Source organism: Phyllobates terribilis, unplaced genomic scaffold (genome assembly GCF_046119375.1).
Source record: "Phyllobates terribilis strain yellow unplaced genomic scaffold, ASM4611937v1 Scaffold_3__8_contigs__length_932513732, whole genome shotgun sequence".
Lineage (NCBI taxonomy): Eukaryota > Metazoa > Chordata > Amphibia > Anura > Dendrobatidae > Phyllobates > Phyllobates terribilis.
In genome coordinates, this window is record NW_027362763.1 from 621587965 (window position 1) to 621602028 (window position 14064).

A 14064-nucleotide genomic window follows, 5' to 3' on the forward strand; every position below is an offset into this window, starting at 1 on the left:
GGACAATATGCTGATGATTATTTTTTGCTGGCATTGTTCATCTGACAAATGGGTATTTTGAAAGTTAGCTAGTTGATCACCAGCATGTTTAAACAGGGCAATATTTGGGAATGTGCTCCACTACAATTGCTTGATCAAAGATTCTCAGTCTGTCTAAATAACACAAAGGGCGTTCCAGAAACTATTTTACAATCTAATATTACTCACATACCTTAAAGGCACGACTTAAAACCTCTTCACCTCCTTTACTTCTCAGAAGATTAACAATTACTTGCTTTCCATATTGTTCTTTCAATAACATAAAATGTCTAGAAAGAGAGGAAATAATTAGTATTAAAATGTCCAGTTCAGTCTATGAATATATAAATGTAATGCAACCCAAAGTATGCAAGAACCTGTGTGTTCAGACAAAAGCTCAGATTCTCCTGAGCAAAACCTGAAAGAGAATCTGTCACCAGATTTTTGACACCTACTCTAAGAGTAGCATAAAGTAGGGGCAGAGACCCTGATTTTAGCAATGTTACTTACTCGGCTCTGAATCACTTCTGCCCACCCATTTTGGCATAGCTGACAGGTTTCTTCCCATATACAAATAGAGAAGCAGGGAGCCGCCCGGCAAACACTCCTCTCCTTGAGCAGTTAATTTTTATAAGAATGTGTTTTGAAAATGTCACAGCGTTTCAGAGACCTAGCTCTTTGTAATGCGAAGCCCTCACGTTATTTCACTGCCCATATTTTAAGTAGTATGAAACTCTGAAGGGTTCTCTTTGATATTAATCTTGGGGTCACAGACATGTTTCAGTCATTAAAGCTGTCAATTATTTAATCCCCTGATAGGGAATTCTGAATTTTGAGACATGGATTCACCTTCAGAAATGTAATGCATTGGTGCAAGGAGCCGCTCCAAAGAGCATCTGTTACTCTGAAGGGGCAAACATGTCCATGATTACAGGAACAATTCATAGATTTCAATGGGAGCTGCTTCACTTTTAATGTGATACATTGAACAATGATACAATGAACACTTGCTACAAAGATTTCAGTTGATCACTTGGGATTCTAGCAGTGCCCCTCAATTAACTTTATCTATATTTAAATTGCTTATTTGAGATAGATATTCCTATCTTCAGGTATGATTAAAACATAACCTTTATTGGTGATCTCTTACAAAAACATTCCACTATCTTTAAGTCACATAACACCTATATCCATCATCACACCTCTCCATTATTGGGTCCATTTATACAGACCAATCGGTGGCACAATATGACCACCGATCAGTAAACTTTTACTGATTGGCGGTTGTTTGAATGCCTGTTTACATAGGTATAAGTAGAAAAATTTGACACTCAAATAAATTATGGATATCTTGAACACTTTAATAGCAGTGAAGTAGTACTATGAGACAGACGTTTCGGTCTGGAAAGACCTTCATCACTGTACACATTGCTTTAAGAAAATTGAATCAAGAGGAACGGCACACCACAGAACCAGTGGTTGATACCATGTCACAGGAGTGTCACATGGAACAGACAGTTGCCCTGTAGTTGGTTGCAGAAGATCACTTTGTTCAGCATTACAGACACCTTCTTAGATCTGACTCACTCTAGGACCCAGCGGCTACCTTCCTCTTGCCAATTAACACCCTGGCCTGGGCGTACAAATACTTTCACTTTGCAATAGGGAGATGCCGGTGACATTCACATGACCTCTTGTGAAGGCTTGGAGCAAGTGCAGTTCTTACTTCCGCTTTTGTGCTAAGGGGACGTGTGTGCCATCTCTCTGAAGTCGACTGAAGCTAAGCTACTTCCCCTGTGTCTGTCTCCTCTTGCTGCCATTGGGGATCAAATAGTGCTCATCCCCCCTTCCCTATCTAGGGCCAAGCGCTAAGGAAATAAAGGGATAGGTTGCTGTGCAGCGATTGGTGTGGAACTAATATAGAGACGGTAGGGGTAGACAGGGTGATTGCAGATCAGCCTAGGAGGTCTCCACTTCCCCCTTTCCCTAGTGTCTGGGCTCCCTTCCCCTCATCCCTTGGTGTCGCACTTTTTCTTTCCTACACTGTACGTGACATTATCACCGGCTGTGCACATTTAGAGAAAAAACAAACAAACAAAAAAAACTGAAACATGGGTTTAATTGTGTATTTTTTTTCCTTTCTCCCTTGGTATGGGTTTAGTTACAGAGCTAACAGAGTGGCTGCGTAGTCTGTATCTGGAGGTGAATGGCCTACACTTTGAGGTTTAGTAACAACATCAGCAGCTACAGGTCGCTAATGTGGGGGTCTCTGCAGGTAGGCCTGTTCAGCCTGAACCCAAGGTTGCCCTCCCGGACAGGTTTTCAGGAGGTAGGGACAAGTTTTTTGTATTCAAAGAGGCCTGCAAACTGTATTTTAAACTTTGTCCTTACTCCTCTGGAAATAAGGAGCAACGGGTTGGAAATGTGATCTCTTTAATGCAGGGAGATCCTCAATCGTAGGGTTTTCTTTACCGCAGGATTCAGTCTATAGAGGTTTTTTTTTGGGTTCTGGCCCTCATCTATGATGACCCTGACCGAGTCACCTTAGCTGAGTCTAGGCTACTTCGCCTTCAGCAGGGAAAAAGGTCAGTGGAGACATACAGTTCAGAATTTCGTAGATGGGCAACAGATTCTAAATGGAATGACTCAGCCCTTAAAAGTCAATTTTGTGAGGATCTTACTGAAAGGTTGAAAGATGCCTTGGCAATATATGAAACCCCTCAGTCCTTGGAGGCTTCAATGTCGTTGGCCATACGTGTTGATAGACGCCTTCGGGATAGACGGGTGAGACCACCTTCTCTGGGGCCTTCTTGTCGGGATTGTGTACCTCTGCCGGGGGAGCAGTCTGGCGGTGAACCAGTACTGGGGGAGTTGGAGTAGCCCATGCAGTTAGGCGATTCTTTTACATCATACATTTCCACAGAGATTCGTAGGAAAAAAGGCATATTTTTTTTGTGGGAAAAAGGGACATCTTATTGGGACCTGTCCTTCAATTCCTAAACAAAAGAAGAATCAATTAACTCTTGCTAGTCTGGAGTTGGATAAGCAAGGGGTGCATTTGTTGTCAACCTGCAGTTATCGGTTTGTCCTGACAGCAGAGGTGGTGCTAGAGAGCAAAACCGAAAACATTTCTGTGTTTGTTGACAGTGGAGCTGGAGTCAGAATGGTTGATGCTGGGTTTGTGAAAACTCACGGTCTTGCTTGCTGTACCTTAGCTAAACCTATTTCCATCTTCGCCATCGACTCAGCGCCACTTGCACAGAAAGCATTTACTCACATTGTTTATGATGTAAAACTGAGGGTGGGGTCGGTTCATTGTGAAATAATCCCTTGCTATGTCCTGGACAGTCTCCCCACCCCAATTGTTTTGGGTCTTCCCTGGCTGGTGAAACATAATCCGTTGCAGGAATGGCAAGCCGGGGAGATTATAGAATGGGGAAATTACTGACATGAGAACTGTTTAGAAATTTCCCTTCCTACTGTCGCTACGGAAATATTACCTGCTTTTCTGTTTCTCTGCTTGTTTCTGGGGATGTTTTTTCTGAGATGGGGTGTCAGGATTTGCCTCCTCATCATGCATATGACAGTCCTATTACCTGACCCCCAGAGCTAAACTACCGAAGTCCAGACTGTATAATATTTCTGGCCCTGAGAGACAAACCATGAAGAATTTCATTGCGGAGAGTCTGGAGAAGGGACACATTAGGCCCTCATCTTCACCTGTGGAGGCAGGGTTATTCTTTGTGAAGAAAAAAGATGGCGGTCTACGTCCCAGTTTCGGTTTCCGGGAAGTAAATCAAATTACCATCCGAGATCCATACCCTGTTCCTCTGATTCCTGATTTGTTCAGCCAGGTTGTAGGAGCTAAGGTATTCTCCAAGTTGGATTTAAGGGAAGCCTACAATTTGGTTAGAATCAGAGAAGGGGAATTGTGGAAAACATATAATACCAATGAAGGGCATTTCGAGAGTCTAGTTATGCCTTTCGGTTTGACCAATGCACCTGCGGTATTCCAGCATTTCCTAAAATATATTTTCCATCTTTTAGTGGGGAGGTTTGTAGTGGTCTATCTGGATGAAATTTTGGTTTACTCACCTGATTTTGAGACATATCGGGGGCATGTTAAACAGGTGCTCCAGATATTAAGGGATAATAAACTTTATGCCAAACTAGAAAAATGTGTTTTCGCCATTCAGGAGGTGCAGTTTTTGGGCTACTTGTTATCATCTTCCGGTTTTCGGATGGATCCGGGGAAGAGCCATGCAGTCCTTCATTGGGACCGTCCCGAGAATCTGAAGGCTCTACAATGTTTTCTGGGCTTTATTAATTTTTAACAGAAATTAATCCAAAATTACTCAGTAATTGTGAAATCCCTTACTGACATGACTAAGAAGGGGTCTGATTTTTCCAAATGGTCGGATGCCTCACTCCAGGATTTTTCTTCCTTACAGAATTATTTTGCCACTGCACCTATACACAGTCAACCTGATATTTCCCAACCATTTATTGTGGGGGTTGGGGCTGTGTTATCTCAGTGTCCATCCCCGGGTAAATGTCCATGCGCCTTCTTTTATAAAAAAAATTGTCTTCGGCTGAGAGAAATTATGACGTGGGTAATAGGGAACTTGTGGCGATCAAATTGGCATTCGAAGAATGGCAACATTGGTTGGAGGGGGCTGTCCATCCTATTACTGTTATTACTGACCATAAGAACCTGTCAAATCTCCAGTCAGCTAAATGTCTCAACCCTAGGTAAGCCAGATGGTCCCTGTTTTTTACTAGGCTCAATTTTGTTGTCACTTTTCGTCCAGGGGTCAAAAATGTCAAGGCTGATGCTTTGTCACAGAGCTTCCCTGGTGGTGGTGACCCCATGAGAACCCTGCCCTGATACTACAGAAGGGGGCGAGTCATTTGGGCATTATATCCTGAACTGGAGGGTGAGGTGTTGGAGGCTCAGAGGGGACGCCTCAGTCTCCTGCCCTCCAGGAAGGTTATTTATACCATCTAATCTGCGCCGCAGAGTAATTATGGAGCATCAAAACTGTGCTTGCTGGTCATCCAGGGGATAAGGCAACCGCGGGCCTCCCCTCTCGTAGTTTTTGGTGGCCGAGCTTGCATCAGGATGTAATTGAACACGTATCTGCTTGTAATATTTGCGCACATTCTAAGGTTTCGCATACCAGTTCGTCTGGTACTCTTCTTCTGCTACCTATTCCTAGTAGGCCATGGACAAACTTTCCATGGGTTGTATTACTGACCTACCGGTTTCTGCAGGCAAAACGGTGGTTTTGGTGGTTGTAGATAGGTTCAGTGTTATGGTGTCGGGTGGTGGAACCACTATGCCGTGGTACAAGGAGGGGTGCAACTAGGGGCCTCATCCGGACCAACCCTGGCTCTACAGTGGCTTTATGACACTGTGAACCAAGAAGGTACCAAGAAGGTGCACCAGGTGCTACCCCAGGCCCAACCTTGTGTGAGAGCAAGTGACTCCCATGAGACTGATGGGAGGCGCCGACTAGCACGGCAGAAGGGCAGACAGATATGCACGGCTGGTAGGCAGGCAGACGGGCACAGCTGGCAAGTAGGCATGGCTGGTAGGCAGGCAGGCGGGCACGGCTGACAGACAAGCTGGCGGGCAGCACTGGGACCTGAGAACTAATGAGAGTTAAGCAACAAACCTACAACGTTGCTCGGGACCTCCATGTTGGGGGAAGTGCCTTATATAATAGATTGTGTCCTCCCAGATCTCCGAAAAGTTCTTAATGAGAGATTTCACAGCGGGATTGTCAACAGAAGCAGAGACAGGAAACAGAACTTTGGGATGCTGACCATATACTACAAAAAATAGAGATCTGGCAGAGGATTCGCTCACATGGTTATTGTAGGAAAATTTGGCCCAAGGCAGGCGTTCCACCCAGTTGCTATGGTGGACATTGACGAAGTGCCAGAGGAAGCTAGTGAGCATCTGATTAATAAGCTCAACCTGGCCATTGGACTGTGGATGATAAGCCGAAGAGAAATCCAAAGCGACATTCAGAAGCTTGCATGTGGACCTCCAGAAGCATGAAGAAAGCTGGACCCCTCTACCCGAGACAATATGAAGAGGTAGGCCGAGCAGACGGAAGATGTGAGGAATGAACTTCTCAGCCAGTACTGGCGTGGACGGAAGGCCAGGCAAAGGAACGAAGTGAGTCGTCTTGGAGAAGCGGTCAGCAACCACCCAAATGACAGTACTACCGGCTGATACAGGAAGGTCCGTGATGAAATCCATCACAATATGCTGCCACTGAGCGGAAGGCACAGGTAGAGGAAGCAGTCAGAAGTTGCCTAGGAGTCTTGTTAGGGGCACAGGAACAGCAGGCAGAGACAAAATCCGCAACATCGTTGTGCAGGGTCGGCTACCAATAATGTCGAGAAATGTGCAAAATCGTCTTCCTCTGTCTGGCATGGCCTGCCAGTTTAGACAAATGACCCCAGAGTAGGACCCTCTTCCCATCCTGAGCCGCCACGAAAGTCTTTCCAAAGTCTTTCCAAAAGTCTTTTCAAATGGGGTAACAGAAATTATTGGTCGGTCAATAGAAATGATCTAGAGGGCGCATCTGCCTTGATATTTTTATCTTCCGGCCGGAAGTGGAGTGAGAAACTGTAACTGGCAAAAACAGAGGCCATCTGGCCTGACGAGGATTAAGTTGTTGAGCAGACTGCAAATAGGTGAGATTCTTATGGTTCGTGTAGATGACCACAAGATGCAGAGCCCTCTCGAGTAAGAATCGCCATTCTTTCAGCACCAATTTCATAGCAAGAAGTTCCCGATCACCAATGGAATAATTGTACTCAGAAGGAGAGAAGAGCTTGGAAAAGAAGCCGCAAGTCACCATTTGCTCGGACGAGGATTTCTGGGTGAGGACTGCCCCGGCCCCTGAGGAAGAAGCATCTATCTCCAGGAAGAACTGCTTGTTGCAGTCAGGATGATGCAGCACAGGAGCAAAAGAGAAGGCTTGTTTCAAGGACACGAAGGCATTCTTCGCCTCGGGAGTCCATTCCTTGGGGTTAACCCCTTTGCGAGTCAGGGCAGAGATGGGAGCAGTCCGGGAAGACAAATGAGTGATGAGCAGGCAGTAATAATTTGCAAATCCTAGAAACAACTGAATAGCCTTCTGGTCGGGGACACTTTAGAACGGCAGACATCTTTTCAGGGTCCATCTTAAGACCCATCTTCAAGATTATGTACCCCAAGAATGGAGAGAAGTCTGCTCAAAAATGAATTTCTCAAATTTGGCATACAGATTATTCTTCCTGAGCCTCTGCAATATCTGACGAATGTCTCTCCGATGTGAGGGCAGATCTGGAGAGAACACCAGGATGTCATCCAGGTACACTATGTTGCATCGGCGTCTCTGCCTCCTGCTAGGCAGAGACGCCGTCCCTCTCACCTTCCTGTTCAGCACACGGTGTCCTCCAGCGCTCCTTACCTCGCTGCTGCCGGCGCACGCTCCATCCCGGGCACTGTGCTTAGGGCGCGCGCGCGCTCCCCCTCTCTTAAAAGGGACCGCGCGTGCCGTCCTAAGGAGTCCCCGGACAATAGCCGGAGGACTTCCCATATATAAGGCACCTCCTCCAAAATGGAGGTGCCCGAGCAAAGTTGTTGCAAAGCATACTCAACTCTGATTCAGCCCTCAGGTCCCGTTGCCAGCCTGACTACCAGTCCTGTTTGCCTGCTTGTCTTCTCTTTAGCCCGACAGTCTGTCTCCTGCATCCGCCAGTCTGTCTATGGGCAAGTCCACCTGCGGACCAGGAAGCACCTGCCAGTTACCTGCCTGCTACCTGCCGTACCTGTAGCCCGCTCACCTGGGAGCGCTCACCTGCTACCCGCCTGCTAGCCTACCTGGAGGCTCCGCAGTCACTTGCCGTGACCGCCTGCCTGCCAGCCAAGAGACTCTTACCCGCTCAGCCGTCACTTGCCGTGACCGCCTGCCTGCCAGCCAAGAGACTCTTACCCGCTCAGCCGTCACTTGCCGTGAGCGCCTGCCTGCCAGCCAAGAGACTCTTACCCGCTCAGCCGTCACTTGCCGTGACCGCCTGCCTGCCAGCCTTGAGACTCTTACCCGCTCAGCCGTCACTTCCCGTGACCACCCGCCTACTCACCCAGAGACTGCTACCTACCTGTTGTGTCCACCCGCTACTCCGGTCAGTCCCAGCTACCTGACCCGTGGGAGCCACCTGCTCTATTACAAGGGCGTCCCCAGTATAACACCTGCCCCTCGGGGTCCCTCCTTATTCCAAGGCACAGAGGTTCCACCACCCGGCCCCGTTACAGTTTGCTCGGGCCATGGAACTCGGTGGCACCCCAGCTCCCTCGCTCTCTGACCTGTTCCACGAAGTCTCCCGTCAGAGATCCCAACAGAAATCCATCCTGAACCACCTGCGTAATGTCAACTCCCGCCTGGACACACTGACTGCTCCACCAGGACCTGCCTCCAGTCGTACGACTCACGCCCTGGCAGCGCCGCTGCCCATCAATGCCATTGTACCCGGTCCGGGTCCCCGGTTCTCTGCACCGCCTCGTTTTGGTGGAGATCCCGCCTTGGCTCGAGGCTTCATTAACCAGTGCACCCTGCACTTTGAACTCTTGGCACATCACTTTACCACCGACTGGGCCAAAGTGGCCTTCATCATGTCTCATCTCACTGGGGAAGCACTGGCTTGGCTAAATCCCCTGTGGGAGAGAGGGGATCCCCTGGTATCCAACTTGTCAGCTTTCCTCACTGCTTTCCGGAAAGTCTTCGATGAACCGGGACGAAAAACCTCTTCAGCCTCCTCTCTGCTACGTCTCCGCCAAGGGAGTCTCACCGTTGGCCAATATGCCATACGGTTCCGTACCCTCGCTTCTGAGATTGCCTGGGATAACGAGGCCCTGCTGTCCATCTTCTGGGAGGGTCTTTCCGGTCGGATTAAAGATGAACTTGCCGGTCGGGACATCCCTACCACCCTGGACGACCTGGTGTCACTTGCTACCCGGATTGACATCCGGTTCCAGGAACGTACCAAGGAAACGGTTTCCCCACCTTGCTCCTAACTTCCAGAGACCTGTCTCTTCAGTCACTCCCCGGGCGCACTCACCCGAGCCCATGCAGGTCGACCAGACCAAGTTGGTCAAATCCCGCCAGGAGTCACGCCGGGCCGAGGGGAGCTGTTTCTATTGTGGCAAGGAGCACCTGATCCGTTCCTGCCCGGAGAGGCCGGGAAACGCCGGTGTCTGGGATCGCTCGGAGAGGTCGTCCTAGACAAAAGTAAGTCCTCTCCCTCTCTGACTTTGTCTGTCTCTTTCTCCTGGGGAGAGGATCGGCACTTTGAAATCACCCACCTGGACTCTGGAGCTGCTGGGAACCTCATCTCCCAGTCTTTGGTAGAGAGATACCGTATTCCCACCAAGCCTCTCACTGAACCTTTGTCAGTTGCCTCCGTGGATGGTAGACTCCTTCCAGTGCCCATCCTGCTCGTCACTGAACCCTTAACTCTGCAGGTGGGAATGCTGCACTCTGAGAAGATCTCCTTCCATGTGCTATCCGGACTCTCTCACTCCCTGTTGCTAGGTCTACCTTGGCTCCAGACACATGAACCCGTATTGAACTGGCGATCCGGTGAAGTACTCCGGTGGGGTCCAGACTGCCATAAGACCTGCCTGGTTCCGGTCCGCCCAGCTCGCCCTCCGCCTACGCCAGCTAATCTACCCGGTCTCCCGGCTCCATACTGGCCCTATGCGGACGTCTTCGGTAAAAAGGAAGCAGAGACATTGCCACCCCATAGGCCATATGACTGCCCGATCGACCTGGTACCTGGCGCCACTCCTCCCCGTGGGCGTATCTACCCGTTGTCTGCGGCCGAAACCCGGGCCATGTCTGAATACATTGAAGAAAATCTGGCTAGGGGATTTATCCGAAAATCTACCTCCCCGGCTGGAGCCGGATTCTTCTTTGTCAAAAAGAAAGACGGCTCGCTACGTTCCTGTATTGACTACAGAGGACTCAATCTAATCACTGTAAAAAACAAATACCCCCTGCCGCTCATCTCCGAATTGTTTGACCGTCTCAAGGGCGTCAGGATCTTCTCCAAGCTGGATCTACGAGGAGCATATAACCTGGTCCGTATCCGTCAAGGAGACGAGTGGAAGACAGCATTCAATACCCGGGACGGTCACTATGAGTACCTTGTGATGCCCTTTGGTCTCTGTAACGCCCCCACTGTCTTTCAAGAGCTGGTCAACGACATCTTCCGTGACCTCCTGTACTCCTGCGTAGTGGTATACCAGGAAGATATCTTGGTCTTCTCTCCGGATCTCCCCACACACCGGAGGGATGTTCGTCAGGTCCTGCTTAGGCTTCAGCAGAACCACCTCTATGCCAAATACGATAAGTGCCTCTTCGACCAGACCTCCCTTCCATTCTTGGGCTATGTTATCTCCCAGACAGGTCTGCAAATGGATCCCGAGAAGCTCTCTTCCGTTCTAAAATGGCCCCGTCCAGAGGGATTGAAGGCGATACAGCGATTCCTGGGCTTCGCCAATTACTATAGTCTTTTCATCCCACACTTCTCCTCCCAGACTGCTCCCATATCAGCGCTTACCCGTAAGGGGGCAAATCCCAAGGTATGGTCGCCTGAAGCCGAGGAGGCCTTCCTTTCCTTAAAGAGAGCCTTCGCCTCTGCCCCCGTCCTGCACCGTCCGGACTGCAATAAACAATTCTACCTGGAGGTTGATGCCTCCTCCTCCGGAGCCGGAGCGGTACTCACCCCAAAATCTTCTAGCGGGAGAATGGTAACCTGCGGTTTCTTCTTCAAAATCTTCTCCTCGTCTGAGCGCAACTACTCCATAGGAGACCGTGAATTGCTAGCCGTCAAATTGGCACTGGGGGAGTGGCGCTATCTGCTTGAAGGGGCTCTTTACCCGGTGATCATCTACACGGATCACAAAAACCTGGCATATCTCCAAAATGCCCAGAGACTTAATCCTCGCCAGGCCCGGTGGTCGTTGTTTTTTGCCCGCTTCGACTTCATACTTCATTTCCGCCGGCAGACAAGAACGTCAAAGCTGATGCCTTGTCCCGGTCCTTCCTGTCCTCCGATCAAGAGGAGGAGCCTACACACATCATTGACTCCTCCAAGGTGATGAATGTGGCCCCCTTGGATCTGACTCGTCTTCCACCCGGTAAGATGTTTGTAGCAGTACCAGATCGGGAGAGGGTTCTTCGCTGGGGACATTCTTCTAAACTAGCTGGCCACGCTGGCCAAAAGAAGAACTTCCAGCTCGATACCCGGCATTACTGGTGGCCTACCCTGCGTAAGGACGTTGTAGACTTCGTCACGGCCTGTTCATCCTGTGCCCGTAACAAAGTTCCCAGACATCTACCAGCTGGACATCTCCTGCCCCTTCCCGTACCTGCTGCTCCATGGCAGCACATTGCTATGGACTTTATCACCGATCTTCCTGTTTCTGCCGGTTGTACAGTCATTTGGGTGGTTGCTGACTGCTTTTATAAAATAGCCCACTTCATTCCCCTGCCTGGTCTCCCATCTGCACCCGAGCTGGCTAAAGACTTTATCCGCCACATCTTCTGTCTCCAAGGCCTACCCCTCCACATCGTGTCGGATCGTGGGGTTCAGTCCACCTCACGCTTCTGGAGAGCCACATGTAAGTTGCTAGACGTCACCCTGGATTTCTCCTCCGCTTACCACCCACAGTCCAATGGTCAAGTGGAGCGGATCAATCAGATCCTGACCAGCTACCTCCGGCACTTCGTTAATGCCCACCATTCGGATTGGGTGTATCTCCTACCATGGGCCGAATTCTCTTATAATAACCATGAGAGCGAATCCTCTTCCAAATCCCCGTTCTTTATAGTCGGTGGCCAACATCCCCGGATTCCAGTTCCTGTCTCCGCTTCTGTGGACAACCCTGCCGCGGAGTCTCTTGTCAGCGAATTTTCTACTATTTGGGAGAGTACCAGGTCCGCTCTTCTTCTGTCCTCCGAGAGGATGAAGAGATATGCTGATAAAAGACGTCTGGATCCGCCTCAATTCCGTCCGGGAGACAAGGTTTGGCTCTCTTCCAAACATGTGCGGCTCAAAGTACCCTCCTACAAGTTGGGCCCTCGATTCATCGGACCCTTCGAAGTCCTCAGGCAAATTAACCCAGTGTGAGAAACACAAGAGAAAGCTGAGTGTGCAGCATATAGAAAAGAGCTTTATTAGTAGAAGTATAAATATAGATACATCATATTACATCTATAAAAGATAGATACAAATAGGGAGACCATACAAGACCATAAAAATGCAACACGGTTACCCATAGTTAACCATAATAGCAGGACCATGTGAGGAAGGGAGGGGAAGAAGGGAAAGAGCGACCCATGAAAGTGTGTACTAAAACATATCAAATGGCAAAATGGGAGAGGTATATGCACAAGGATACCAATGCTAAGGATAATGATAGAAACATGTCCCTTATAATCCCCCTAGCGGGGTCAGAGTAGATGTAGTCCCTAATGTCAAATACACTCACCCGTAGAGTAGCCAAGGGACGCTCAGAGAAAGGGGAGGGAAGAGAAGGGGGGGCCGGGGGACAAGGCAGGAGCAGACCAAGATGGAACCTGCAAACCTCGACGCACGTTTCGCGACTCCGCTTTATCAAGAGGCATAATGGTGAGGACGCCGGCATCTTTTTAAATATCCCCCAAACAGAGTCACATGTGGGTGTGTGTGACCGGAAGAAAATGGCCGCTGACCGGAAGGCATGAACGGCGCATGCTCGGGGATCGTCAGACCGTCCCGCCCCCAGAGCGCCCGTCATGACGTCGGCGCCAACCCGGAAATTAAAACAGGAGGGCCCCCAGAAGGAGGCGAGATGGATCATCACCCTTAACACCTTGGCGCCGCGGGGTCTGAATGAAAATCTGGGCTTCTCACCTTTTTTATGATACATTTTTCGTGCTTTTTAGTCCTGCGCCTCCTTCTTTTTGAATGACAGCCACCATGGCTCACCTTTTTGGTGCCATGGAGGAGTCATTTTTGTCCATATGCGTTTATTATTATCCCCTTTGGGATGCTATGTAGCTTATGCTCCTTGTTCGCATGCTCTCCTGTGGCCCCTCCTGTTTTAATTATCTTACGGCAGTGAGCTTTTCTGGCCTAGTTATTTTATCTGTTTTGTGTTATTATTTTTTCATATTTTATTGTTTTTCTTTATTTTTTATTTATTTTTCTGTGTGTTTGTTCATTTGTTATTTTTTACTTTTTTTGTTTTTGTGTATTTATAGCACTTCCTTTTCTGGACCCTGTACCTATCGTTACGCTGGCTCCTTGTGTAAAAATCCTCCCCCCCCCCCCACTGCTGATTCGACCGGGTACACGAAAATGGACTGACCACTGACATCTCTGGATACTGCCCTGAGATTGCCGTCATATTATGGACTCAGCTACCTTTCACTCTTTATACTTTGCAATTTTTGCTTTGATGTATTTTTATCTATGTAGCTGTTTGCACCTATATATGTGGAATGCGACACTTATGCGTTTCTATTCAGGGGGTTCTTATACACTGGTATATATGAATAATATGGTATTTTCATTTGGTCTCCCACTGTGGCAGTGCGCATGCTCGGGGCTACTCGCCCTCCCTGCCTACCCAGGCGCCTGTCTCCGTGACGTCGGAGCTACCCCGGACTCTGCTTCCTGGCATTTCCGGGTTGGCGCCGACGTCATGACGGGCGCTCTGGGGGCGGGACGGTCTGACGATCCCCGAGCATGCGCCGTTCATGCCTTCCGGTCAGCGGCCATTTTCTTCCGGTCACACACACCCACATGTGACTCTGTTTGGGGCATATTTAAAAAGATGCCGGCGTCCTCACCATTATGCCTCTTGATAAAGCGGAGTCGCGAAACGTGCGTCGAGGTTTGCAGGTTCCATCTTGGTCTGCTCCTGCCTTGTCCCCCGGCCCCCCCTTCTCTTCCCTCCCCTTTCTCTGAGCGTCCCTTGGCTACTCTACGGGTGAG

At 49.2% G+C, this 14064-nt stretch overlaps 1 protein-coding gene across 3 annotated transcripts in view; it reads right to left on the reverse strand.

Moving 5' to 3' along the window:
- Window positions 1–14064, reverse strand: part of SYNJ2 (synaptojanin 2) — a 573751-nt gene that overhangs the window by 249606 nt on the left and 310081 nt on the right. Inside the window, exons 1-2 of one of the 3 annotated variants that reach the window (XM_073671524.1) lie at window positions 529–547; window positions 212–308 (exon numbers count right to left, since the gene is read on the reverse strand). In XM_073671524.1, coding sequence (XP_073527625.1) covers window positions 212–301 — 90 coding nt within the window. In that variant the 5' untranslated portion in view covers window positions 302–308; window positions 529–547. Of the gene's footprint in view, window positions 1–211; window positions 309–395; window positions 416–528; window positions 548–14064 lie in introns of those variants that run through there. The other 2 variants (XM_073671525.1, XM_073671522.1) reach the window with 2 other exon arrangements.